The following is a 25,934-nucleotide window of genomic DNA, read 5'->3' as shown; positions in this document are numbered from 1 at the left end:
TATATATCATGTTACAGTATTATAATCTAAGCAGAGAGAAGCTGTTAGCTCTCACCTTCCACACTTTTTATCCTCTTTCAAGCGGCCACCTTCACATCACTTCTTTCAAATCACTTCTATATGCTTCATACCTGAACATCTATCATTCATCAGCGTTACATTAGATAAAAGTGGCAAGGGCAGCCGTGGCCTAATGGTCTGAGGAAAGGGCTTGGTGCCGGTTCAATCCCCAAGACCAACAGGAACATCCATGGCTGAAGTGTCTAACCCCCAAACGCAGAGAATGGCTGCTCACTGCTGTGTGTGTGTGTGTGTTCACTGCCATGGATGGATGAAATGCAGAGGTCAAATTTCATTGTACAATTGTTCAATGATCATATGGCATTTTCCACTGCATGGAACCTACACGTCTCGGCTAGGCTTGGAACCAGGTACTTTTTCAGTTCCCGCTCACTTACAGTTCCAACCGAGCCAAGTAGGTACTAAATTGTAAACCCTGCAGAGCCCTGATTGTCCAGAGACACATGTCAATCACCACAAAATGCAGAGCTCATTCAAATCCAGCACCAGCTCACCAATTGTAAAATCTCTAAAGTTACAGCAGCTTTCACATTTACTATTCCCCTGGAGAAAAAGTAGGGTCAGACTGATGAGCTCTGCTTTTTAGAAATGGTTGAAAAGAGGAGTCTGCATTCTCTGCTGATACTTACTCTCTGGAACTAGTTTTCTCTGTTGTGGTAAAATTCTCTTAATATCTGACCCCTTTTTTTTAATTCACCTTCATTGAGAATCCTGGAAATTTGATATGAACCTCTTATTATCATCTTATTAAACTCTAATCTGGGCCTCTTTTTCTCAGTGTGGGTGGTGCTGAAGTGACCTGAATTTTCAGTTTGGGTGAGCCTTCTGTCTGCATGCCTTAAGCTCTGCCCGGTTTTGGGGCCAGAGTGCATGACCGGCTCTGGGTGGACCAAAAGGTGCCTCAGGCCTGTATGAGAATGATGTGTTCTTCACATTGGGCACCAGTGTACTGTCACCCAGGAGGAAGACCTCAAGGAGAATGAGGTGTTCTTCCAAATGGTTCTCTGGGGAAACAGTAGGCTCAAACAGATGATGTTTTCACCCCACGCACACACATTCTGCACTACGTGTCATGGACTCAGTGGATGGAAGGAACAGCAGGGACAACTCACACAAAAAACAGATTAAAGGCTTTTATTGTGTTTTTCTTTTTGTGTGTTATTTGTCACAGAAAATTTTCATACAAATCAGTTTTACTGATTTTCTTAAACTCTGTGGTACAGTCTGCAGCAATTAATGATTAATATGCACTGTGCAACTTTATAAAATTCATTCTGTAAATCGGCTTTGTCACATCAGTAAAAAGTGCTATACAAATACATTTTGATTGATTGAATGATCATAGTAGCTATATATACACAGGGGTTACACAATGAAACTGAAACACCTGTCATTTTACTGTGGGAGGTTTCGGGGCTAAATTGGAGCAATGGCCAATCTTCATTAATTACACACTGCACCAGTAAGACCATGTGCATCCAATGGTTCAAACATTGTGTCTTGAAGGCGGTGCCGTGTATCAGGACGACAATGCACCAATACACACAGCAAGACTGGTGAAAGACTGGTTTGATGAACATGAAAGTGAAGGTGAACATCTCCCATGGCCTGCACAGTCACCAGATCTAAATATTATTGAGCCACTTTGGGGTGTTTTGGAGGAGCGAGTCAGGAAACGTTTTCCTCCACCAGCATCACGTAGTGACCTGGCCACTATCCTGCAAGAAGAATGGCTTCAAATCCCTCTGACCACTGTGCAGGACTTGTATATGTCATTCCCAAGACGAACTGACGCTGTATTGGCCGCAAAAGGAGGCCCTACACCATACTAATAAATTACTGTGGTCTAAAACCAGGTGTTTCACTTTCATTGTCCAACCTTTGTGTATAGTTTTTATAATTTATAAGTGGTGAGGACCAAACTTGATTACAAATTACTATAAATGAGACATAGTATATTTAAAATATTACATATTTCTATCCAGTTTTAAAATAATTTAATCTAAATTGTATATATTGTTATCAAAATAAGGAATTACGAAAAAGAAAAATGACTCTATTGAATGACAGTGTACTTTAATCATATGACCGTGTGAATTATCTTTTAGATATAAACTCAGAAACAGGAGCGCACACTTTAGCTCAGTCGTACAAAAATTACTGCAGAGTTACTGCAGAATTTTCTCTCTGAATATGAAAAAATATTTTTATATTTATATATATGCAATATAAATGAACTTAAAAAATATGAACAACATTATAAAGCATACAACCCTGATGAAAAATTAACATTATCTGTCTCCCTCGTACATTTTCTTCATCTCTATGTTTTTAAGACCATTAAGTTCCACAGTAACTCAGCGTTTCAGACGTTGCTTTAAGTGAAAAGTGAAAATAAAACTATTTTAAATGACTGACAGCATGAATTCACATTTTCATACTGATGCTACAAAAGGGCAAGGAGAGAGAGAAAAGGCAAATAAACCTAAAGATGAAAGATAAACCTGTTCACCGCAGTGTGGCTGTGGTATTAAAAGCAAATAGAAAACAGAACAGCTGCTGCGAGAGAGAAGCGCGTTAGCTTCCTCCGTATCTTTCTCATTTTTATTTCCCCCCTTTTCTCACGGCTCGCAGATCATGGTCTCCATCACGAATTCGTTCTCGAAATGGCGGATCTTGCGGCAGTTCAGAGCCTCACGCTTCTGCATTCCTGTAGAGGAGGAGAGTGGCCATTTAGAGAATATTCAGGAAAACACAGAAATAAGCAACACATGGAAGAGTTTGGAATGATAAGAGATGGTGGAATAAAACATGTTTTATATGAATTACATTTTTAACTTAATTGCTTCTCATTTGTATCACTCCCTGCCATTGATACACCACTGGTCTCTAGGTCCCGGAAGTAAACCAAGGATATCTCTTATTCCAAATTCTAAAATTAACATGGACTAAAATAATCCAGACTAAATAATAAAGATAATAAAAAAATAATAATTTTAAACTGAATGTTTTTGGTTTGAATATGTGCTGCTGAATTTATTCATGCATGACTTTCTGTGAGGAGTGTGGTGCGTTCTCCCTGTGTCTGTGTGGGTTTCCTCCGGGTGACTGTCTGTGAGGAGTGTGGTGCGTTCTCCCTGTGTCTGTGTGGGTTTCCTCCGGGTGACTGTCTGTGAGGAGTGTGGTGCGTTCTCCCTGTGTCTGCGTGGGTTTCCTCCAGGTGACTGTCTGTGAGGAGTGTGGTGCGTTCTCTGTGTCTGCGTGGGTTTCCTCCGGGTGACTGTCTGTGAGGAGTGTGGTGCGTTCTCCCTGTGTCTGCGTGGGTTTCCTCCGGGTGACTGTCTGTGAGGAGTGTGGTGTGTTCTCCCTGTGTCTGCGTGGGTTTCCTCCGGGTGACTGTCTGTGAGGAGTGTGGTGTGTTCCCCCTGTGTCTGCGTGGGTTTCCTCCGGGTGACTGTCTGTGAGGAGTGTGGTGCGTTCTCCCTGTGTCTGCGTGGGTTTCCTCCAGGTGACTGTCTGTGAGGAGTGTGGTGTGTTCTCTGTGTCTGCGTGGGTTTCCTCCGGGTGACTGTCTGTGAGGAGTGTGGTGTGTTCCCCCTGTGTCTGCGTGGGTTTCCTCCGGGTGACTGTCTGTGAGGAGTGTGGTGTGTTCTCTGTGTCTGCGTGGGTTTCCTCTGGGTGACTGTCTGTGAGGAGTGTGGTGTGTTCTCTGTGTCTGCGTGGGTTTCCTCTGGGTGACTGTCTGTGAGGAGTGTGGTGTGTTCTCTGTGTCTGCGTGGGTTTCCTCCGGGTGGCTGTCTGTGAGGAGTGTGGTGTGTTCTCTGTGTCTGCGTGGGTTTCCTCTGGGTGACTGTCTGTGAGGAGTGTGGTGTGTTCTCTGTGTCTGCGTGGGTTTCCTCCGGGTGGCTGTCTGTGAGGAGTGTGGTGTGTTCTCTGTGTCTGCGTGGGTTTCCTCCGGGTGCTCCAGTTTCCACCCACAGTCCAAAAACACATATTGGTAGGTGGATTGGCGACTCTGAAGATTGTCCATAGGTGTGAGCGTGTGTACCTAGCCACTGGAATGTATCGTGTTGTAGTGCTTGTCTACAAACCCAGACAAATAGAGAGGGTTGTGTTAGGAAGGGCATCCAGTATAAAAACTGTGCCAGATTGATTGATGGTGCGGATTGCGGTTGATCTGCTGTGGCGACCCCTGATCGGAGGGAGCAGCCGAAAGAAGAGATGGTTTATTTATATTGGTAATGAAATTATATCCCACCGATGTCATTTGAGCAGAGAGAAACTGCACACAGACAGATGTGAACTTCATCTGTAATGCCACTCTGTCAACAAAAATGTTAAAGTAAAATACTTATAAAAATATGTCACGTCTTTAGAACATGCCACATTTTCTGGTGAATCAGAGCCTCACTAAAGAGGAGGAGATGAAAAATGAAAAATGATACAGAGACTATGTAACTCTAAACATGGAAAAAGTCCTGCAGCTGCTGGAGGAGCCTCTCTGTGGAGTTATGTGCAGTAGTCTGAACAACCTTAAAAACAGGAAAAACCTTCTCTGAGCCAAACGCTGTAAACTATGTCACTTTTAACCAGTGAATCTTCTGAAACATTACTGTGGCCTTTATTTTGGGTTTAAGGGTCTCTCCCCGATTCAGAGACATGAAGCTGGTCTTAAAATTCTGTAAAAATAAACTGACTGTGCATTACATTATTTTCATAGAAACCAAAGTGTGTGTGTGTGTGTGTGAGAGAGTGCTGGTGTGCCTTTACCCAGTATAGTTTCTCTACGCTGTAGTTTGTACGTTTCTTTGTTTCCACACAGTCTGTTGATGAAAAAGCCTAGTTGCTCCACATCGTCCACTTCCTCTGTCACCATCATCTCCTCACGCACCAGGTATGTCTGTGGCAGGTAGACACCGGTCTGGACGGACACACACACACACACTATATGTTTAAAATCAGACGATCTTTAAGCCTAGTAACCAGTTCTATCCTGATTCTAATATTGTCAGATCTTGGCAGAACATAAACTGTGAGGATAATGTGAGACTAAAGCCCTCAGTGTGAAGCCGTAGAGCCAGAGCTTCACCTTAATCTTGACCAGAAGGTCCAGCAGGTCTCTGGGGGGCATGACCACGGAGGTGTTCAAAGGGATCACATAGCACTTATCCAGACTCAGGTCCAGATAGGCAGTCAGTTTCTGAGAGGAAAACACACATATACACATTTAAGGTTAGAATAATACACGTGCACACACACCCTTATGGGTTATAATGTGGCTATGATGTTTCTGTGTATCTGAGGAGTGTGTAGTGTATGTGCTGTGAATGTGTGATATCTCCTCATGTTTGAGATGTGTGTGTGTGTGTGTGTGTGAGAGATGTTTCTGGGTATTTGGAGTGTCCCATGTGTCTCCAGATGTTAGAGATGTGTTCATGTGTCTGTCTCTGTGTGTGTGTGTGTGTGTCACCTCGCTGAAGTCATGGACGATGTCGGCGGGGTCGCTGTCACCAAATTCTGGGACTGGGACGGTGATCAACTCCACCTCGTCGTCCTGCAGCACCTCAAACGTCTCGTTTATATGCCTCAGACCCATAGAGTAGCTCGGCGACACCACTTCCTCTTCCTCATCAAACATGTTATAAAAGTCCTCATCCATGTAGGCCACGCCACATGTCCACACCTGCTCGTTCTGAACACACACACACACAAACCAAGTTGCTACAGCACTCCAGGAATTCCAAACTTCTTAATTTCATCATGTTGTTATTTATTTAGAACATTTCACACGGCACATTCAACAAAATCACTTTTAGATTTTACGTTCCATTGGCCAAAGACTTGCGACACCACCAGAGTTGGGAAATGAGCCACAACCACACTGCCCTTTAACCTCCTTTATTAACTACACCCTAACAAGGGCATAGGGAACAGAACAAGGGTTCAAGCAGTACTTCAGGCCTGGTGTACAGCAGGATCAGACACCACCCAGATTCCCCTGTGAGTTCCCCATCCTGCAGAATCCAGCTTCTCCACACTGCTGTAGTCGTGTGTGGTAATTATATATTTGGCATTTTAGCAGCCTTTTACCCGACATTATTACTGCAAAGGTTTTATTTACAATAGTTACACACTGAAGGCGCCACAGAAGCACTGCTTTCACTGTATCTTTAAGAAGTCGAGAAGGGGTTAACTGCAGAACAGTAGGCAGTTCTGTGCTTTCACAACACTGTCCCATAGCAAAATGGATACAAGGACATGGAAAAACGTGTGTGTGTGTGTGTGTGTGTGTGTGTGTTGATATGAAATATACAGGACCTTGGGGCCATAATATTGATTTGTGTCGTTGTCTCTCAAATATGTGCTTGAGATCTCATTGAATCAAATTCCAATGTAAAGAAGTATTTGGGTGGAATAAGCATTTAAACCTAGATGCATTTAGATAAAGTAGTAATATTTGTGTGGAATAACCCTGCAAAATTATGACACATTTATTTTAAAGGAACATTGTGTCATTTTTTAAATCTTAAATTTGAGGTAAAGATATTACTCTGTGATCCTTTAAGCGACGGTTAAAATGACTGGGCAGAAGTAGATGGAGATATGATAACTGAATGGAATTTATTTAGTACAGTCACAACGGGAGTTTTATAATTACATCATGGGCACTCCAGCCCCCACCCACATGAACTAGTCTGAGTCCAAGCTCACCTCAATAGTTGTCAGCCCTGGTGATCTATTAGAAGCAAAATAACTTTCGACTCCCTCCTGAGAGAAAGAGAGAGAGAGAGTGAGTGAGAGAGGTTTGTTTGGATTCTGTAATTATTCAGAATTTAAAAACATGTGATTTATCCTTCGTATACGAAACGCTGTGGAATTTATTCCTTCGGGGAGCGTGTTCACACGAGTCTATAAGTCGCTTGAGCCCCCTCAGAAACACAATTAACCACCACAAGCTGTTTGCTAAGTTTGGAAGTGTTGCAGAGAGCTTTGCCTGTGTCAGGTTTTATCAAATGAAACCACACTTGAGTTTTGCTGGACCCACTATTTTAGCATTGATAGATTAGATGTGTAAAGTTACTCTGTCGTTTGGTCATTAACCTCAAAAGCACTCGCTCTGGTACCCAACCCTAATATACAAGGTTGTGGATGAACTGTTGCTATGATATCCAAACTGGTTGCTAGGGTGTGGCCACATGGTGTACCTGGCTGACAGACTATGACTAATGTTACTGTGTGATCCCAGGTGGTTACTGAAGTGCTCCAAGGCAGATGCTGTGTGGTCTCTGGGGGCGATAACGTAATGTTGCTTGGTGGATGCTATGGTATCCCAGGTGGTTGCAAGTATGTTCGGTTTGAGTGAAATATTTTTGTATTAAAGCAGAATAGAATTTAAATTGCACCCACTTTGGAAAGGTTAAGGGTTGTTCTGTTGGAATAAGCCTGATACTTTAACTTTGGGGAAAAACCAAATGTAATACAGAGGCTCAAAAAACCATTCAGACACTTAGTATTCAATAAACAAAAAAGTACAAGAGTGCATCTGTAGTGTAGGGCACAGTGGGAGTTGTGGGAGATAACACACATGACTGACACACCTACGTTTACCTGATAAACCGGTTTGTTTTGGCTTAGAGGCATTTCAAACATTGATAACGAAACCCAAGGACAGATGGTTCCATGTTACATTCTGAATTTGGGGTCTGGAATGCAGTCAAAATATCCTTTCTCAATCTCCTCCGTTTTATTACCTAACATCTTTAAAACAGGGAACCAACATAAATGTACTATATTAAATAAAACACTGTAAGTAAAACCTGAAACTTGTACCTGAAACCAAGCATATGTTAAAATACTGATGGATTTGTACTTTACAGAGTATTTGAAAACAGAAGCAACATGATATACTGTTTTAATCCCTTCTCTGGATCAAATGTTATGTGGAAAAACAGGTAAAAAAAAACTCTGCCTTTTACAAAAAACTGTTTGTCACACGCAGCTGGTCACGTTAGTTAATAAACACATCCAACGCTAGCTTACCTTCATGGCGTAGACCTTGTAGAGGTAACCACCGACCACCAGCAAACCTGAGAGGATGAAGAACAATCCCAGCCAAATACACCAGTGACATGACCTGCGCACCACATACGCTGCCTCCTCAGGGTCCTGCACAAACACACACACACAGAAACAAAGTGAGAAAACAGAGAGTAAAATAGGACTGAAATTAATTTTACTTAGATGAAGTTATTTTATGTTACATTACTTATATTAATCATTCATTCATTATCTGTAACCCTTATCCAGTTTAGGGTCGTGGGGGGTCCAGAGCCTACCTGGAATCATCGGGCGCAAGGCGGATTGATATATGTACCTATATAAATAACATACATCTGTGCCTTCCCAGGGAGGGGAGAAGCTGTAGATCCTTCATCTATGATCTGAGGGGATTTTTAGGGCCCCACATGGTATATCTGGAGTAATATATTCATAAACAGTTTATCGTCTCTGCCACAGATGATGCCTGACCTCAAAATATCTGTAACACTGATGATGAGAGTGGAGCTGGTTTCCTTTTCCTGTGTGATGTGCTGGTACAGAGACCACAAACACACACTCTCTCTGAGCTCTTTACTGAAGTGTTGTGCACACTGCTGCTGCACACATCTGCTCTCTGAGAGAATTACATTCTGGAGTCACCGTTAGATTTTCTCACCATATTTGTAACAAAATTTGAACGAGAAAAAAGGAGACATTTCATTTATATTTATAAAGCACTTAAACAATGCAAACAATGCTCTATTTCTTTGTATAAATGGTTGAACATTAAATAAATATATTACCAAAGGGAATTATCCATTAGTAGCGTCACCATTTAGTGATCAAGTAAAACATTCCTTTTTTATTTCAGCAGAGAATGAAAAATACTGTGTACATTTCTTGTATCAGATTGTGCACTTTAGTTATTTGCTATTAAAGCAACACTAGGTAGTTACAGCTTCAAAATCATTGTGATGTGTCACTGAGCTGTAATAGGGAGAACAGAGCATGTAACTTTTGGAGGAGGGTAGGACAGTGCTGTTACTGCAGCCCATGAGCATAAATATCAACTCTTGGTCAAATATCAACCTGGTGTTCCTTTAAATGAGAATACTAAGAACAGTGGTACTACTGGAACCGCTTTGCCCTGGTCAAAAGACCCATCTTAAATTTAAACGAAGAAACTCACTTAAGAAACACTTAACTCCTTGAAGTCAGTGCTCCTACAGGCGAGAGATTAACACTGAAATAACTCAGCAAGGTTTTGTCCTAGACATATAACCCACAAATCCAGAACGGTCAACTCAACAGAAATGTCACCACACCTCAGCTTTTAGTCCACTGTAGAATAGACAGCAGCAGTGCTAACGAGGGCAGGACTGTGGCGTGGGATGTGCTGGAGTGAGTTATCGATTGTCATAGATTTTGTCGTTACCACTCGATTACCCACCCACACTAACTGTCCACTGCGCTGTACACACACTTTATAATTATTAAATTCAGCCTCTTCAAGGCTCACTCAGTTTGGATATGGAATGGGACCATGTGGAGCAGGGCTGATGCCCAATGCCATGTGGGGGCAGAAGGTGTGTAAAACCTTCCCTTGTGTTCTCTGCAGAAACTGCGCTCCATCCTTTACCTCTGAGCTTAGTTGAAGTGGGGTTTTTGATCCTGAAGTTATCACTAACATCAACCCCAGACTCACTGATGTTTCTGTGGCTGAGTTCCATTGAGTCTTCAAAGCTTTAATGTCTTCCTCCCACACTGTAGCTCTTAGCGCCAGAAAGGGAGGGATTGGGTTTGATTTTTAAGGATCTGTTCAGACTTGATGTTTTTTTCAGAGCAAAGACATTCATTACACACATTGTTGAATAATTTTCTGGGAAGCACGTGCTCAGACCGAACAGAACGGAGCAGGGGTAGTAATGACTAATGGCTGAGTCATTTATTTTCTTTAAGGCACTTTAATCCACATTTATGTGAGGTTTTGTGTGTGGGTGTGTGTGAACATTACACGTTGTGGGAACCAAAACCTATACACACACTCGTATTTTGAGGGACATTTTAAGATGACGACATGTTTTAAGTTAGCGTTATTGTTAAGGTTAGTGTTAGAGTAATGGTAAACTAGTAGCATTTATGGAAAAGTTAGTGGTAAGCCACAAAATGAATGGATGTCTTTGTAATGTCCCCACTGTTCAGAGATTGTTAGTGTGTATGTGTGTGTGTGTGTTTAATTTAATCGAGTTTAAATTGTTTAAACATCTGGTTAAAATGTAGTAAATTAATTAATTCATTGTAAATTAATATTAATAAAAATGAACATAACAATAAGTAGGCGGCACGGTGGCGCAGCAGGTAGTGTGGCAGTCACACAGCTCCAGGGACCTGGAGGTTGTGGGTTCGATTCCCGCTCCGGGTGACTGTCTGTGTGGAGTGTGGTGTGTTCTCTCTGTGTCTGCGTGGGTTTCCTCCCACAGTCCAAAAACACAAGTTGGTAGGTGGATTGGCGACTCAAAAATGTGAGTGTGTGTGTGTGTGTTGCCCTGTGAAGGACTGGCGCCCCCTCCAGGGTGTGTTCCTGCCTTGCGCCCAATGATTCCAGGTAGGCTCTGGACCCACTGCGACCCTAAACTGGATAAGGGTTACAGATAATGGATGGATGGATGGATATATCAATCCCCATTCTGCATCCACAGATCTATGAATATTCAATTACTCCCTGCCTCTATCTCCATCCACATGCAGTTGTTGAGCCCTGCCCCTGAGTTGATGGGATTGGCTCCTTAGGTGAGTGAGGTATGAAACCCTGTCTGTCTGAATCTTTGTATTCGAGACTGTATTTTGAACAGTTTTTAGTTGGAATTTAACTGGAATTGCCTTTGAACTTGGGAATGAGAATCTCTCTCTTTTTTTTTTTTTTTTTTTGAGTGCTTCTGACTCTCTAACTAGCTTTTTTTGCCCTCAGTATTTTCTCTGCTCTTTCCGCTCTTATTTCTCCAAATACCCCCCACCCCCTCTCTCTGTTGTTTGGTTTCTTGTTTTTATTCCTCACTGCCCTTTGCTTTTAACAAAACAAAACTGTATCATGCAAAAACAGGTCATAATTTGCTTATTTAAATTTGCAATGAAGGGCTACACACAGTCAGCAAAGTGGATAACTATCTGTATTTGCTCCACAGGATGCTGCACACACAGGGTCTTCCTCTCGTCGAGAGACACAGCACTAAAAGTCTCTTCGCTAAAGTCAAATTACTCTCTCTCTCTCTCTCGCTTTCTTTTTCTTTCTCTTCCTCTAAAGCTGCTTCCTCTTCTGTCTATAGTTGTTATTTCCACTTCTCTCTGTGCTGCTCTTTTATTTTGAGTAAAGTTAAAAGACAGAGAGAGAGAGAGCACATGAGAGGTTACAAAGAGCAGCAGAAAAAGGAGAGGAGAAAGAGGGCACAGAGGGCAGTGAAAGAGTGAGAGACGGAAGAGATTAAGTAGATGAGGAAGGAGATAAAGAAGGTCAGGCATAAAAAAAATAACAGAGATTTCAACAGGCAGGGAAAGAAGGGAGAGAGAGAAAGAGCGCAATGCCAAAGAAGAGTGAAAGTGAGAGAGCAAAGCCAAAGAGTGAAAGAGAGAGAGAGCAATGCCTAAAGAAGAGAGTAATGTCAAAAAAAGAGTGAGAAAGAGAGCAATGCTAAAGAAGAGTGAGACAGAGTAATGCCAAAGAAAGAGTGTGTGTGTGTGAGAGAGAGAGAGCAATGCCAAAGAAAGAGAGAGAGAGAGAGAGAGAGAGAGAGAGCAATGCCAAAGAAGAGAGAGAGTAATGCCAAAGAAGGGTGAGAGAGAGAGAAAGAGAGAGAGAGCGCAATTCCAAAGAAGAGTGAGAAAGAGTAATGCCAAAGAAGGGTGAGAGAGAGAGAGAGAGAGAGCGCAATTCCAAAGAAGAGTGAGAAAGAGTAATGCCAAAGAAGGGTGAGAGAGAGAGAAAGAGAGAGAGAGCGCAATTCCAAAGAAGAGTGAGAAAGAGTAATGCCAAAGAAGGGAGAGAGAGAGAGAGAGAGAGAGAGAGTGTCACAAAAAGCTGTGAAAGAGCAAAAGAGGGAAGAGGTTGTGAAAGAGGGCATGAAAGAGAGTGAGACAGAGAAAGAACTGAGAAAGTTTGGAAGCATTGAAAAGATATAATCAAACAATTACAGATTAAAAAAAGACAAAAACAGAATGAGTGCACAGCAATGGGAGGCAGAGAAAGAAAAGGAGCAAGAGAGAGAGAGAGAGAGAGAGAGAGAGAGAGAGAGAGAGAAGTGAATACAACAGGATAATTCCAACAGAATTCCCTCCAGCGTTCCCAGTCAGCGCAGTGACTTGGGCTGGACGTGAACACACACAGGGAACAGGGAGAACCAGCAGTGTCTATCAGCTCTTCCCTCACCTGTGTTTATCAGAGTGAAGACGTAAACAGTGTTAAAGGAGCAAGTCACAACAGGCTTTAACCTTCTTCAAAAGGAAATTCCTGAGCTGAACTTACACACATGCTCAGGGCTAATTTATGCAATGTTGAAATATACTTTATGAGACTTATTTACCCCTGGTTTCATATTTCTACCATTAAAAACACGTGTAAGGCCAGTACCTTCTCAGAGCTTGTTTATAAACATGTACATCTCTAACGAGGACGTCGTGTTCCATTCACCACCGCACACCAAACCTGCCCTGACCCCCAATGGCTTTTTATTCACCTTAACTATGTAGTCTCAAACTGGAGAGGACTGCAGTGTTACTGACCGTTTCATTCAACACCAAGAGTCGGCCAGACAGGTATAAGGCCCACCCAGAACAGTGCCATCTCCATGGATGAACATTAGAGACTCTTATCTAACAATCCTTCACCGGCACCTGATCTCACTAGAGCCCTTGTATGTATGTAGTAGGGCTGTATGTAATCAAATCCTCACAGCATTGGCTCCCTTCCTGAAGTGTTGAATCTGCTGTTAATGCAGGAATATGGGGGGAAACACACTGTGTTATAAGATTTAGACCCTGTTGGAAAAGACAGCACGAAAGGTACACCTTAAATCTCCGTTTTATGTGGACCGAGTTTAAGGTGGACCGAGAAACGTGACTCTAACGACAGGAGTTCAGCAGGTAAATAAGGAAATATCAACAAGTAAATTACCTTCTCGCCCGAAATGAGCGTCTCGCTGTCCTTCTTCACATCTTTCTGGGCCAGAGCCGTGTTAAAAGTCACTTTGACCATTCTGACTCTTTATTCAGAGGACAATAATCTTGAAGAGAATCAGGAACTGGATCCGTGAGCTTTGTTGCTTTTCTCCTCTGAGCACTGCTGTGTGACGCAGATCAGCAGGAGGCGGAGGGGTGTAGTAACGCGTGTCTTCCTGAAGAGGGCGACATTTCCCTCAGCTCCAGGTGCACGTTGTAGTTCTGCGATTTCATGCTGTAGCCCTGCATACTTTGTAACCCTCCACTTCGTTCTTCAGTGCACCAGACGCTAACAGGGCTTCCACAGAGCAGGTATGATTTGTTGGTGGAACATTCTCAGCGCTGCGGTGACACTGGCGTGATGGTGGTGTGTTAGTGTGTGTTGTGCTGGTACGAGTGGATCAGACACAGCAGCGCTCCTGGAGTTTTTAAAGCCCTTTCACTGTCACTGCTGGATTGAGGATAGTCCACAGACCAAAAACATCCAGCCGACAGGGACCTGTGTCCACTGATGAAGGACTAGAGGACGACCGACACACACTGTGCGGCGACAGATGAGCTACTGTCTCTGACTTTACATCTGCAAGGTGGACCAATGAGGGAGGAGTGTTTCACAGAGTGGACAGTGAGTGGTCTTAAAAACTCCAGCAGCAACTGCTGTGTCTGATCCACTCATACCAGCACAACACACCATATCATCATCCAGCCGTACTGTACACCACTGTACATGGTTTAAATGACATAAGAAAAAAAACAAAACACTTGACCACGTCAGTGTCACTGCAGCAGTGAGAATGATCCACCACCAAATCATACCTGCTCTCAGGGGGAAAGGGGGCTAAAAAGTATGCAGAGCAAGACTATAGTCTAACTGTAGAACTACAAAGTGCTCCTGTGTGGTCAGTGGAGCAGGTCAGAGTTCAGACCAAACCCAGAGGTGTTGACAATGCACCAGAGGAGCTCTATTCATCATGATCTTGAGCTTAAATAAAGGCTACATAATACTTTATAGTTATTATACAAGAGAACTTGGAATGGAGACTGTTTATAAAAATGTAGAGCCAATGATCACAGTAAGAATGGACAGAGCACTACTTTTGGTCAGTGTTTAGTGGAGGACCACAGCGTGGAGTATGTAGATGGACACTGCATTCACATGGACATAGGAAAGACTCACTGAAGACGTCCACACAATTATTCTGATCTATTTCACAGCAAAGAGCTCTTTATTTTACAGCAGTAACAGCTTCCTTCGTAAGAACCCACTACGTTAACCACTTAAGCTCTTCTGAATGTTCATATCTTAAACATAAATACGAACCTGTACAGATATTGATGCAAAATGATTGTTTCTCTGTCCTCTCTCTTTACCACTAGGTACAAAAGGAGTGCACCCATTTAATCAGAACTAAATAAAAATGGAGAAACAGGTTTGACAAGTTGCGTCAGACGTTTGTCCCTCTGTTTGTCCTCAAAGCGTTGACATTCCTGAAGCTTATGTTAATAAATGCTTGTAAGTGGTGCAATAAGGGCTTTATTTCTGTTACGGATGTTCTTCCACTTTCAGCTGCACCCACTAGGGCCTCTTTTACCCAGGCTTGGAACCAGCACCAGATGTGAACTGACCAGCTCAAAACCCACAAGAGCTGGGCAGCAGACACAGGGAGCACTCGCCAAGCTCCGCACAGACCAGGCCCTGGGGTTATCGATAATTACAACAAACAGTGGTCATACACTTTCACCTCCTTCACTGCACTTGATCATCCTCGGGGAGTTTGTGTGTCTGAAGCTCTCGGTGTGAACGCGCTGGTGCTTCTGGAGGCTGCTCTGCTGAGTAAAGCTCTTCCCACATTGCGGGCAGAAATAGGGCTTTTCCCCGGTGTGGACATGCTGGTGTCTCTGGAGGCTGGTGTTGATAGTGAAACCTTTCCCACACTCTGAACAGACGTAGGGTTTTTCTCCAGTGTGGATTCGCTTGTGAAGCTGGAGGATGCTGAGGAGAGCGAAGTTCTTGCCACACTCTGAGCAGTGATAGGGTTTTTCTCCGGTGTGAATACGCTGGTGCTGCTGGAGGTGTGTCTGCGTTGTAAAGCTCTTCCCACACTCTGAACATCGATATGGTTTCTCTCCGGTGTGAATCCTCTGGTGCCGCTGAAGGTTGCTCTGTTGGTTGAAGGTCTTCCCGCACTCTGAGCAGTAATGGGGCTTCTGACCGGTGTGAATGAGCTGGTGCAGTTTAAGGTGACCCTGTCGATTAAAGCTCTTCCCACACTCGGAACAGAGATAAGGCTTCTCTCCCTCGTGAATGCGCTTGTGTGCTTTAAGGCTGCTGGTTTGAGTAAAACTCATCCCACACTCGACACACTCGTAGGGCCTTTCTCCAGTGTGAATGCGCTTGTGTCTCTGGAGGTTACTCACTTGAGCAAAGCTCTTCCCACACTCTGAGCAGAGGTAGGGCTTCTCTCCTGTGTGGGTTCGCCGGTGCAGTTTGAGGCTCCCGCTGCCGATAAAGCTCTTCCCACACTCCGGACACTCGTACGGCTTCTCTACAGCATGGATGCGCTTGTGTTTCTGGAGATTACTCGGGTGATGAAAGCTCTTCCCACACTCTGAGCAGTAGTAGGTTCTCTCGTGGTCTGTGTATTTTGGAATCTGTCGGTGAGGGATGTCAGTAAGAAGAGAAAAACATGGCGTTTGCAGAACACTGGATCCCCTTTGAGGTGCCAGATCCTCATATTTAATCTCTCCTGATTTCAGCAGCCTCACATACTCCTCCTGGTGACATCTCCTGATGTGTTTGTGGAGATAAATCTGAGCCGTGTAAGAAAGCGGACACAGGGTGCAGGAGAAGACTTGCGGGAGGACATTGTCTGTTTCTGGAAGTGAAAAAGAGACAACAGTAGAAAGTTAAAAATGCAAAACTGGGAGGAATCCAGGTGTAATTCCTTATTACATCCAGCATATATCAGCACAGGAACTGAAGCTTTTTTGAGTCCATTTTTTGGTGCAAAATTAAAAGCTACAGCAAAGTCAGTGGTGTCCCAATCACAAAACAGAACAGCAACATCACACCTTCACCTTACAAACAAACAAGGGATAATATAGAGGTCTAAAATGTAACCACATGTAAAATAATAATGTATTTTGAGTACGTGGAACAGTGTTAACACAACCTTTTGCGGAGCACTTTGTGTTCCAGAGGTAGTCAAACGTAATGCCCAGATTTCTGGCATAATCCTCGGAGTACCACACCAGCAGCTCCTGTCCTGATTTAATGGGTCGACAGCAACGATACAGAATCCCTCCTTGATACTGGAACGCTACCAGATTCTGTTCTTCTTCATTACGAGCACAATTCACATACCTGAGAATATGTGAAAAAGACAGAAAAACAGAGAGAGGAAAGGAACAGTACAGTTACAGGGCAAAAAAAAAAAAAACAAGCAGCTCAGAGTCACTCAGCTGCAGATTCAGTGCTTTGTTTCTCACCTCATCCAGTTAGCGTGAGTTTCTCTTTTGCCATCTATGTATTCCACCTGCTGTCTTCTCTTGTATACCTTCAAAAAAAGAGATACACATTTAACTGCTGTCACACCAAATCAAATGATGTATGTCGTTTCAGCTGTGTGTTGAGAGAAGAACAAAACAGTAGAAAGGAATTTAAATGCAAAATGTTTGGTTGAATTCAAAACTGAAATTCAGAATGCACCTGGTTGAAAATAGAAATCCAAACTTGAGAAGGAAGCTGCACATGTCTCATGTAAAGTGACTGGATGCAGCAGGCTGTGAGTCCGAGGGGAATTAAATTGGTACAACTACCATGTGTATGATTACTGACTCTTCACAAGAAACGTTCAATAACACTGTAAGCTCACGAGGGAGTTGAGTTTTATCGCAGAAAGGAATTTCACGTAATCACCAATTTGACAGTATGGTCCTTGATAACTGCGAAATGGTGCTGGACAGAGTCCAGCAATTACATAAAGGTCAGTTCACAAGCTCTTCTCATTCCAAGTAAAGTTGTTTATTCTAACTCACCACCCAAGCGTAGCTGCTGTCCATAGCTTCCTCTCTGTCCGTCACATCACCCTGGTACGGCCCGAAATGCAGGCCGACAGAAATAGTCTGAGCCTGGTTAAACACTCCCAGACCCGAGCCAGAAATACTGGATCTCAGAATCTCCAGACCGTACGGAAGGGTCTTTCTGGCTCTGTCAGGGACCCCCACAGGGACAGGCGTATCAGCGATGAAGACAGCGGGACCATGAACCTCACACTCTTTTGTAAAGTATGATCTGCACGCCTCACAGTCTGGAAGAGGAGCAAACAACAAAAGGACAGACGTTATCTCCAATGTAAGCACATCTCACTGTGTTGTAGGAGAGTTTAAAACCCTCAAACACCATTTGAAGATGTAAACTCAGAATGTAGTTTATTTGTTTGTCTTGTTTCTTACAGAAATGGTCATCTCTGTCCTCTTCTTTAACGCAGTTAATCATCGCTCTATTACTGAGATGAATTCTGTGAGTGTAGGTTTCCAGATGCAAAGTTTCTTTCTTCATACAGCTTCCTGATGTTCAAGCAGAAAAAAAAACATTTGCATATTTCAGGCTCAGATTTAATGTATCAAAAACATATCCCCAAAAGGTTAAAGACAGTACCAAGGCCAGGAAAAGGGGCATTTACTCCACAATAATCCTTTATATCTTTTTAAAAATAGTAGAATTGTTAACTAAATTAAGACAATTATGAATTGTGGCATATACATATGAACACTCACACTTTTTTGCGACTCACCTATTCAGAGGAGCTCATTTGGCTGGTTAAAAGAAGCTACGGTTTTCCGGAGAGGTGTACAAAACCATAGAGTCACCAGAAATGTGGTTAGTGTAGAAATAAATGAGGAGCATCCAAATTAAACTCAGACACAGCGGAGTCACTGACCTACGCTCACCACTGTTTTTAGCCGCACCGCTAACCGAGCTAACGTCCATAAAAGCCCCGCCCCCCAGCACTGCAATTGGCTGGTAATATCCGCGTCTTGAGCTATGATTGGCTATGAGCTAAGAGTGTATGTTATGGCCAATAAGATCACGTACAGCTGCTCCAGAACAACCAATGGTATATGTTTTTCTTCAGATTATATTTGTAAAGTAATATATACAAAAGTGAAAAACCACCTCTTCATGGGTGTAATTTATTTCCAGCAAAAACAGTGTGATACAGTGTTAAATATATAATAACATCCACAAATATATGTTTTAAATAATACAGTATTACACAGTTTGAGCCAGTTTATTACATTTATTAATAAAACAATAAAAAATAATATAATATACTGAAATTACTAATGATTTTCTTAGTGGTCTAGTCTGTGTGTAGTGTCTGTGTGTGTGTTTGTTTCCTGAAGTTTGTGTAACAGGAGATGGAGCAGGAGTGGAAAAGAATCGGGATGCATCCGAGGTTGAAGAGTCTGTAAATTGGACGAATCAGTTTCAATCCAGGACCAAACTGGGGACCTCCACAGCACTCACACACATCTGCACTGAGATACAAACCACATGTAAGTAAATGTATTTTATATAAGATTAAGTTTAAGTTAAGGTTTCTTGTGCATTACTTCTAAAATTTTGACTCACTATTAAGTGTTTTCAAATTATGTACAAAAATAAATAAATAAAATGCAACAAATGTATATGAAATATTTATAAACAGAAAAAAATTGGAGAGTGATTATAACTATGTCATTATCTGTCTGTTAAGAGAACTGTCTGTGTTTAACATATGGAGTGCAATTTGTCCTGCAGGGGGCAGGCTGTAGGAACATATATCAGTTAGTATGTGTGTGTGGGTGTGTGTGTGTGCGCGAGTGTGTGTTTGTTACCTGTTGAGTGTGGTCTGTGCTGCAGCAGGCAGGTTGCTGTAGTGCGGCTGAGGGTGTGTGTGGGCGAGTGTGTGTGCAGCGGAGTGTGTGAGGGATGGTGGAGTGTTCACAGTATTTCTGCTCCACAGGAGTGGGTGTGTGTAGTTCCCACTCAGACGGAGCTCGGTTAAAGACAAACTGAGAACCCCCGCAGGCAGGGCCTCCAACTGATTTCCTTCCAGGTTCAAACACTGAAGAGACCTATATACACACACAATGCACATACACACACACACACACACACAACACACACAATACATGCATATAACATGCAAACTGACTGATACAGCCAAATTGTATGGCCGTTTGTCACAGTGTCTGTTTTCAGACGTCTGTCCTTCTATCATCTAGCTCTTGCTGTGTGTCTCTATCAATCTAAGTGTCTCTCTACATATGTGTCAGTCCCTCTATGTGTCTCTCAGTCTGTCTGTCCCTCTGTCTGTCTAGATTTCGACCTGTGTAATTGTTTATATGTACTTCCTGTTGTTTGTGCATTCTGTCCTTGTCTCCCACCTAAGGTTTTTGATTTCACTGCTGATGGAGCTGATGAGGTTGTGGGACATGTCCAGGTGCTTCAGAAATGGCAGGTGGTATAACCTAGACACACACACACACAGTAAAAACTCACTGACAGTTTTACTAGAAAGACATCATAGCACTCAAAATTCACTCCACACTAAGCCAGGGTGTGTCATCTGTTCCACAGCCATGAAAAGGTTGTGAGTAGTATGAATATTCATTTTTGTGTCTATTTCCTTTTCTCAGTGCTGGCTTCCTCTTTCAAGCCCCACATATTTTCAGACCCACACTGCTGCTATTCTTCTCGCAGTGGAAGGATGGAGACCGACAGCTGTGTATGTGTTGAGATGTGAAGTGAGAGTGGACCTTGATGTTCCTCTCTCAGAAATGGAAGCTTTTATGTGCTGTTTCTCTGATGAGGACAGTTTTAGGGGCAACACCAGGTCTTGTGCAGCTATCACAGGTCCCAATCGTTTGTAATGATTTGTTGAACTTCAAATTTAGAAACGTGTATTCAAGTGGAGCCTGTTAAATCTACTCTCCTCGGTGATATCTCCTACAAAAATGACTCTTTTGGCTGAAAGTAAAAACTTAGCGTGTTCTCTGAAACAGAAGTACTTCCTCTGGGTTTGTGTGTGTGTATGTGTGTTTGTGTGTGTGTGTGTGTTTTGGTTACTGGGATGGTAATGTGGTAATCTTGCAGAAGGAGATGACCAGGGTTTTCAGATTGTGCAGATTCTCTATGTTGGCTGGAATTTCTTCTATTGGATTATCTCTCAGCTTCAGGACCTCCAAATGAACCAAGTCACACACCTTACACAGGCAGTGGGGGGGCAGATAGAGAGAGAGAGACATAACCGACACATCAAAGTTTCATTGATCTTGTGTTCACACACCTGGACTTACAGGATAATAATACCAAATCAGAAGCTATATTTAAATGAATGTATAGGAAATAAAGGAAACAAACTGTACATCAAAGGTACTGTAGCTACTTAAACTACAGGAGCATGAGAGATATTCATTCATTCATTCATTGTCTGTAACCGCTTACCCAGTTCAGGGTCGCGGTGGGTCCAGAGCCTACCTGGAATCATTGGGCGCAAGGCGGGAGTACACCCTGGAGGGGGCGCCAGTCCTTCACAGGGCAACACACACACACTCACTCACACCTACGGACACTTTTGAGTCGCCAATCCACCTACCAACGTGTGTTTTTGAACTGTGGGAGGAAACCCATGCGGACACAGGGGGAACACACCACACTCCTCAGAGCATGAGAGATATTTCCAATAAATTGGCCAGGAACACTCACCTCCACAGGGAACACTGTGAAGTCATTAAATGACAGATTGAGGTAAAGGAGACTTTGAACCAATGGAGAAAGTTCAGGGAGCTGAGAGATGAAGTGAGCCTAAAGAAACACAAACACACACACAAGCATGCACATCAATAATAAACAATGTAGCACACACAATCACTCCAAAGAAATCTCTAATAAAGACAAACACAGGAGTGTGAAGTGAAAGAAGTGCATGCAGAAGTGCCACTCTTCCGCAATCTCTCTCTTCTCATTTCCCAAACAAAACCACGGGCAGAGAAAAGAGTCTTTTATTACGACAACAATATGCAACAAAATATAGACACTCACAAACACACACACACACACACAAGTCTGAATATCCCAGTTTTAAATATGACAATGATTCGATTCAATTCCCCATAAAGCCTCTTATGGTGATGTGAGTTTGTTGTGACAGTAGTCATTACTGCTTCACATTGTGAATAATTCAATTTTAAAACTGTTCATAGGCTCATATAATATAGTAAATGTCATTTAAGACAATGCTTCTCCAATGGAACCTCACATTGCGATACCTTGCAAAAACATATATTAATTATACAGTCCTAATGAGAGCATGCTTTATTTAATATTTCCATAAATAATGATGTATATTTAGTCCAGGAAAACACTACCTTGATTTCAGTGCATCACTGAACACAGAAAGAGGTCGAGAGTGTGGGTGACTTGATAGAAACCTCCATTTAACCTTTAGCTCGGATTAATCATTTGACCCTGCCCCTAATCGCCCGCATATACCAGCACACATACACACATGCATACACACAGACCTTGAGGCTGAGGGCCTTGCTGCGCTGTGAGAGACACTCGAGGATGGCAAGCTCAGAGAGAGAGATCATTACACACTCTGCTGAAGGATGGAAGGGTGAAGAAGATCTGCAGGAACCCTGGAAGTGTTTCACTGGGAAAGAGCTCAGAATGACCTCCTTCACTGAGAGAGAGAGAGAGAGAGAGAGAGAGAGAGAATATGTACAGAACAGGAGAACAGAATATCAAAAATAGAAAGAAGAAGAAATTTTGTTTGGTGCTGTAAATGTGTGTGTGTGTCTTACTTGGATACATAGATTGCTGCTGTACATGTTCACTGTTGTTTGTCTTCCACAGCTCCAATGAGTTCTGCTGAAATTGAGAGAGTGGTTCTTCTAGAAAATGCCTCACACACAGCATTTGTGCCCGCAGCTCCATCCGAACCTGGGCAGCCAGCTCTAAACATACACACACACACACACACAACACACTGATGTTAGTCACATTTCAGATATTTCAACACCAAATGGTTCCCTGTGCCTGCTAGGACTTTCACGTGAGTCTGTTTGTTGCAGCACCGTTCTGACAGTCACTCACTCTAACAGAAAAAAAGCAACAGTTTGTTTGAGATTGTTGCAAAAACAGCAGGATCACATGTTGTGCTTGTTTTTGTCACCGTATATAATCTGCCTCTCCGGAATCCTACGACTGGCTGGTGGTATCTCATCTGAGCTCAGAATCTGATTGGCCACTTTGCACTGATGCCCGCTGTGTATCTCAGACAGAAACATGTCTACAAGCTTCCTGTAGTTACAGCGGGACAGGATCGTTTTCCTCAGCAGCCGTCCACGCCCAACCAACTCGGGCCGTGATTGGGCAGCTTCCATGAAGTCGTTAAGGAGGAAGCAGGGTGGAGGTGGGGCAAAGCGGGGTTGGTCTTTCAGCAGATCCAAAATAGGGGGTCGGGAGAAAGTTCTCTGGGGTCGAGAAGGAAAAGAATTGGTGATTTCATGAGGCAAGGGAGGGGAATCTGGGGCGAGCAAGTAAAGGGGTACAGGAATGATATAGGACAGTTCTGGATTGAAATCCCAAAGAGAGGTGTCATAGAAACTCCACTCAATTCCATGTATGCTTCCAGAAGGAAGAGACTCCACACTTGGATCTAGAAGAAACAGAGGAAGCTGTTAAGACCTAGAATTGTAATTCTCTTTTCCACAATGACTTGTAAATAAGCCAGTCAACTTTTATTTATATAGCACATAGTTCCCAGAAGACCCTGATTCCCTGCTCTTTAGCCCTTAAACATTAATTGAATAATGTAGTGGATAATACCAAGACCTGACTCTAAAGAACATTATTTGCAGATCATTTTCTACCCAGTTGAAGTTCTAATGCTGATGACATATGCATATCTCTGCAAATACAGAAGAAAAACACTATATAAGATCTTTTAGTTTATCAACACTCACCAGAAAGAAAAGTCTTTCGGAAGGGTCTGTGAAGGGGTTGGAGTTTTTTAGGAGGAAGTGGCCTCCTCAGGAGTTTGATATGCTCAGACCCCATTGTGGTCCAGCAAGACAGGTCGATTTATCACCCGATCATCTTGAAAAAAATGTTGAAGTGTTTAAGTGTTGAAAAACAGGAATGGAATTCAAGTAATACCAAAATTTAGCATACAAAATTTAAGCCTGACCTCTGAGTCCCTGATGTTCACATTACTTCATAATAGGCCGAGCAAACCATATATTTAACGAGTGAAAATAGCTATAATTATTACTTATTATTTGATACTTGAAAAATAACGTCCAATACTTTTTCTATATATAATCTATAATATATCTATATTATAGATTATATATATATATATATATATATATATATATATATATATATATATATATATATATATATATAAATCTAATTCCATTAAGCAACGTTTCCATCACGTTCAATGTGAACATGCCTGCAATTACCAGATCCAAGGAAATTGAACGCAGCACAACCCACATTACAAAAGGTGCAGTTAAACTAGGGTGACCAGACGTCCTCTTTTACCCGGACATGTCCTCTTTTTTAGACTTAAAAAAATGTCCAGGCGGAATTTCACAAACGTCCGGGATTTTGTTTTTCTAGAGCTTACATAGAACTTCGAGAAGTTTCGTTCCCAAACTAGTCCCGCCCTCCCCTACTCCGATTGGTTCGCTTGAGTGAGAAGGGGGCGTGGTGAAGGAGCCTAAATTCTTCTGATTGGACGGTCTGACTGTAGAGCTACCGTTATTGGTCTATAACCTTCTCTGTAAACATTTAATTGGTCAGTCTGCACGTCAGTAGTCCTTGTTTACGTCAGGCAAAGCTCATGTACCTACCATCATCTCGAGCAGCTATGCCGGAACATAAATGAAATTTAAAGTTCTCGGATGAATTAAAAAGAAATCCCCATGTTTTGTGCAGCAAATAAAGGTGTAAAGGACCTAAAAGCACACATAGGTTCAGCTAAGCATTCAACGGCAGCGAGGTGCGAGAGCTCATTACCCCCCCAGAGAGGTAGCACACTCCCCAAACGTTTTTGAATGTAGTGCAGCTTTAAATACAAGTACGTTAATGTATTTTACGCAGATTTTCCTTAAGCCTGAGCAATAATAACATAGTTTTTGCTTTTACTTAAATAAAAATAATGTGCAAACATTCTCTCACACACTTTACCGAACATTCATTCATTATCTGTAAGCTCTTATCCATTTCAGTGTCGCGGTGGGTCCAGAGCCTACCTGGAATCATTGGGCGCAAGGCGGGAATACACCCTAGAGGGGGCGCCAGTCCTTCACAGGGCAACACACACACACACACTCACACCTACGGACACTTTTGAGTCGCCAATCCACCTACCAACGTGTGTTTTTGGACTGTGGGAGGAAACTGGAGCACCTGGAGGAAACCCACGCGGCCACGGGGAGAACACACCAACTCCTCACAGACAGTCACCCGGAGCGGGAATCGAATCCAGGTCCCTGGAGCTGTGTGACTGCGACACTACTTGCTGCGCCAATAAGGAATTTTAACATTTTATCTATTAAATCAATGCATGTACATCTATTTATTAACGCTGGAAATAAATAAAAGTCTGTTTACTTAGTGTAGAACAAATTTCACCAGTCATAAAATCTGACAAATCTAAAACACTTACTTTGTAATTTAGTGTTACGGTCCAGTTAAGATTGGCCTTGGAGTCACAACACACAACTACGCTGTAGACCCTAGCAACCGCGCTGTACACCATAGCAACCACGCCGACACCCTAAAACTAGTATTAAAGCTACAGCTTGGTTATTTCACACCCTTGTCCCACAAAACTCGGTTTTTCCATATCACATCTAGTTTTTTTCATTTGTATTCTGCATAACATATAACTTATCACGCCTGTGTTGATAAAATGCGACTGACCGAATGAATGGCTGTGTCTCAAATCCACTCCTGTGTTCCTTTCGTCTCCCTAGATACACTATGTCCAAAAGTTTGTAGACATTTTCTAAAATGGTCGTAGAAAAGCACTGACTATTCGGTCACTGTGGTCTAGAGGGGTATAAAGGTACACAGAATTGGAGTTAAATGCTCTCAGATCTTCACAGTAATCAAGATTTCACAGAAGAGTACGACAGACAGAAGACAGTAGCCTAGAGGAACACACATCTGATTGATTCCCTTCAGGGCCAAAATTAGAAAAATATCTGTGATTATTTGATGGTGTTCAGTTGTGAGGTGGGGTTGTATGATTAGTTCTGGATCTCAACTGCCCCTAACTCATCCAAAGGCTATGGGGAAGTGCTCCATCATTCCAGAGAACACATCAGGGGGCTTCATGGCCCTCTAGCTGACACTTGGCTTTAAGCATGGTGACGTAAACCCATGTGCACCTGCTCCAGAATGTCTGATATCATTGCATACTTTTTTATTTAGATTATATTATCAGAGATTCGTAGAATGTAAGGGACTACAACGTGTGCACCTTAAAGAAATCCCTCATTTTAAGATGTGGACCTGTGTGCTTCAATGAAAA

The 25,934-nt window shown here is 42.6% G+C and overlaps 3 protein-coding genes across 8 annotated transcripts; all 3 read right to left on the bottom strand.

The window, feature by feature from the left end:
- Positions 1-1,199: 1,199 nt before the first annotated feature.
- On the bottom strand, positions 1,200-13,467 carry itm2bb (integral membrane protein 2Bb). 2 transcript variants are annotated; one of them, XM_066685897.1, is made up of 7 exons: positions 13,286-13,467; positions 8,122-8,247; positions 6,793-6,849; positions 5,552-5,773; positions 5,171-5,281; positions 4,852-5,002; positions 1,200-2,791 (listed from the first exon to the last, which is right to left on the bottom strand). In XM_066685897.1, exons 1-7 carry the CDS (start codon positions 13,364-13,366, stop codon positions 2,703-2,705), a joined length of 837 nt encoding a protein of 278 aa, XP_066541994.1. In that variant the 5' UTR covers positions 13,367-13,467; the 3' UTR covers positions 1,200-2,702. The 2 variants fall into 2 exon arrangements, with proteins under 2 accessions (XP_066541994.1, XP_066541995.1); XM_066685898.1 differs by lacking the exon at positions 6,793-6,849.
- Positions 13,468-14,536: 1,069 nt separating this feature from the next.
- LOC136710400 (histone-lysine N-methyltransferase PRDM9-like) lies at positions 14,537-18,315 on the bottom strand. The gene is made up of 6 exons (XM_066685896.1): positions 18,126-18,315; positions 17,785-17,898; positions 17,368-17,639; positions 16,819-16,886; positions 16,503-16,693; positions 14,537-16,205 (listed from the first exon to the last, which is right to left on the bottom strand). Exons 2-6 carry the CDS (start codon positions 17,888-17,890, stop codon positions 15,058-15,060), a joined length of 1,785 nt encoding a protein of 594 aa, XP_066541993.1. The 5' UTR covers positions 17,891-17,898; positions 18,126-18,315; the 3' UTR covers positions 14,537-15,057.
- Positions 18,316-18,545: 230 nt separating this feature from the next.
- LOC136664248 (uncharacterized) lies at positions 18,546-25,419 on the bottom strand. Of its 5 annotated transcripts, none has more exons than XM_066641363.1 (10): positions 25,322-25,419; positions 23,350-23,482; positions 22,557-23,042; positions 22,186-22,338; positions 21,904-22,064; positions 21,086-21,184; positions 20,447-20,583; positions 19,765-19,848; positions 19,213-19,452; positions 18,546-18,873 (listed from the first exon to the last, which is right to left on the bottom strand). In XM_066641363.1, exons 2-10 carry the CDS (start codon positions 23,441-23,443, stop codon positions 18,696-18,698), a joined length of 1,632 nt encoding a protein of 543 aa, XP_066497460.1. In that variant the 5' UTR covers positions 23,444-23,482; positions 25,322-25,419; the 3' UTR covers positions 18,546-18,695. The 5 variants fall into 5 exon arrangements, with proteins under 5 accessions (XP_066497460.1, XP_066497459.1, XP_066497461.1 ...); XM_066641362.1 differs by lacking the exon at positions 25,322-25,419 and adding an exon at positions 23,854-24,028; XM_066641364.1 differs by lacking the exon at positions 25,322-25,419 and adding an exon at positions 23,574-23,620.
- Between the last annotated feature and the right edge of the window lie 515 nt (positions 25,420-25,934).

This window comes from Hoplias malabaricus, chromosome 12, assembly GCF_029633855.1.
Source record: "Hoplias malabaricus isolate fHopMal1 chromosome 12, fHopMal1.hap1, whole genome shotgun sequence".
In the NCBI taxonomy this organism is placed as follows: domain Eukaryota; kingdom Metazoa; phylum Chordata; class Actinopteri; order Characiformes; family Erythrinidae; genus Hoplias; species Hoplias malabaricus.
This window is presented reverse-complemented; position numbering and strand designations above follow the sequence as displayed.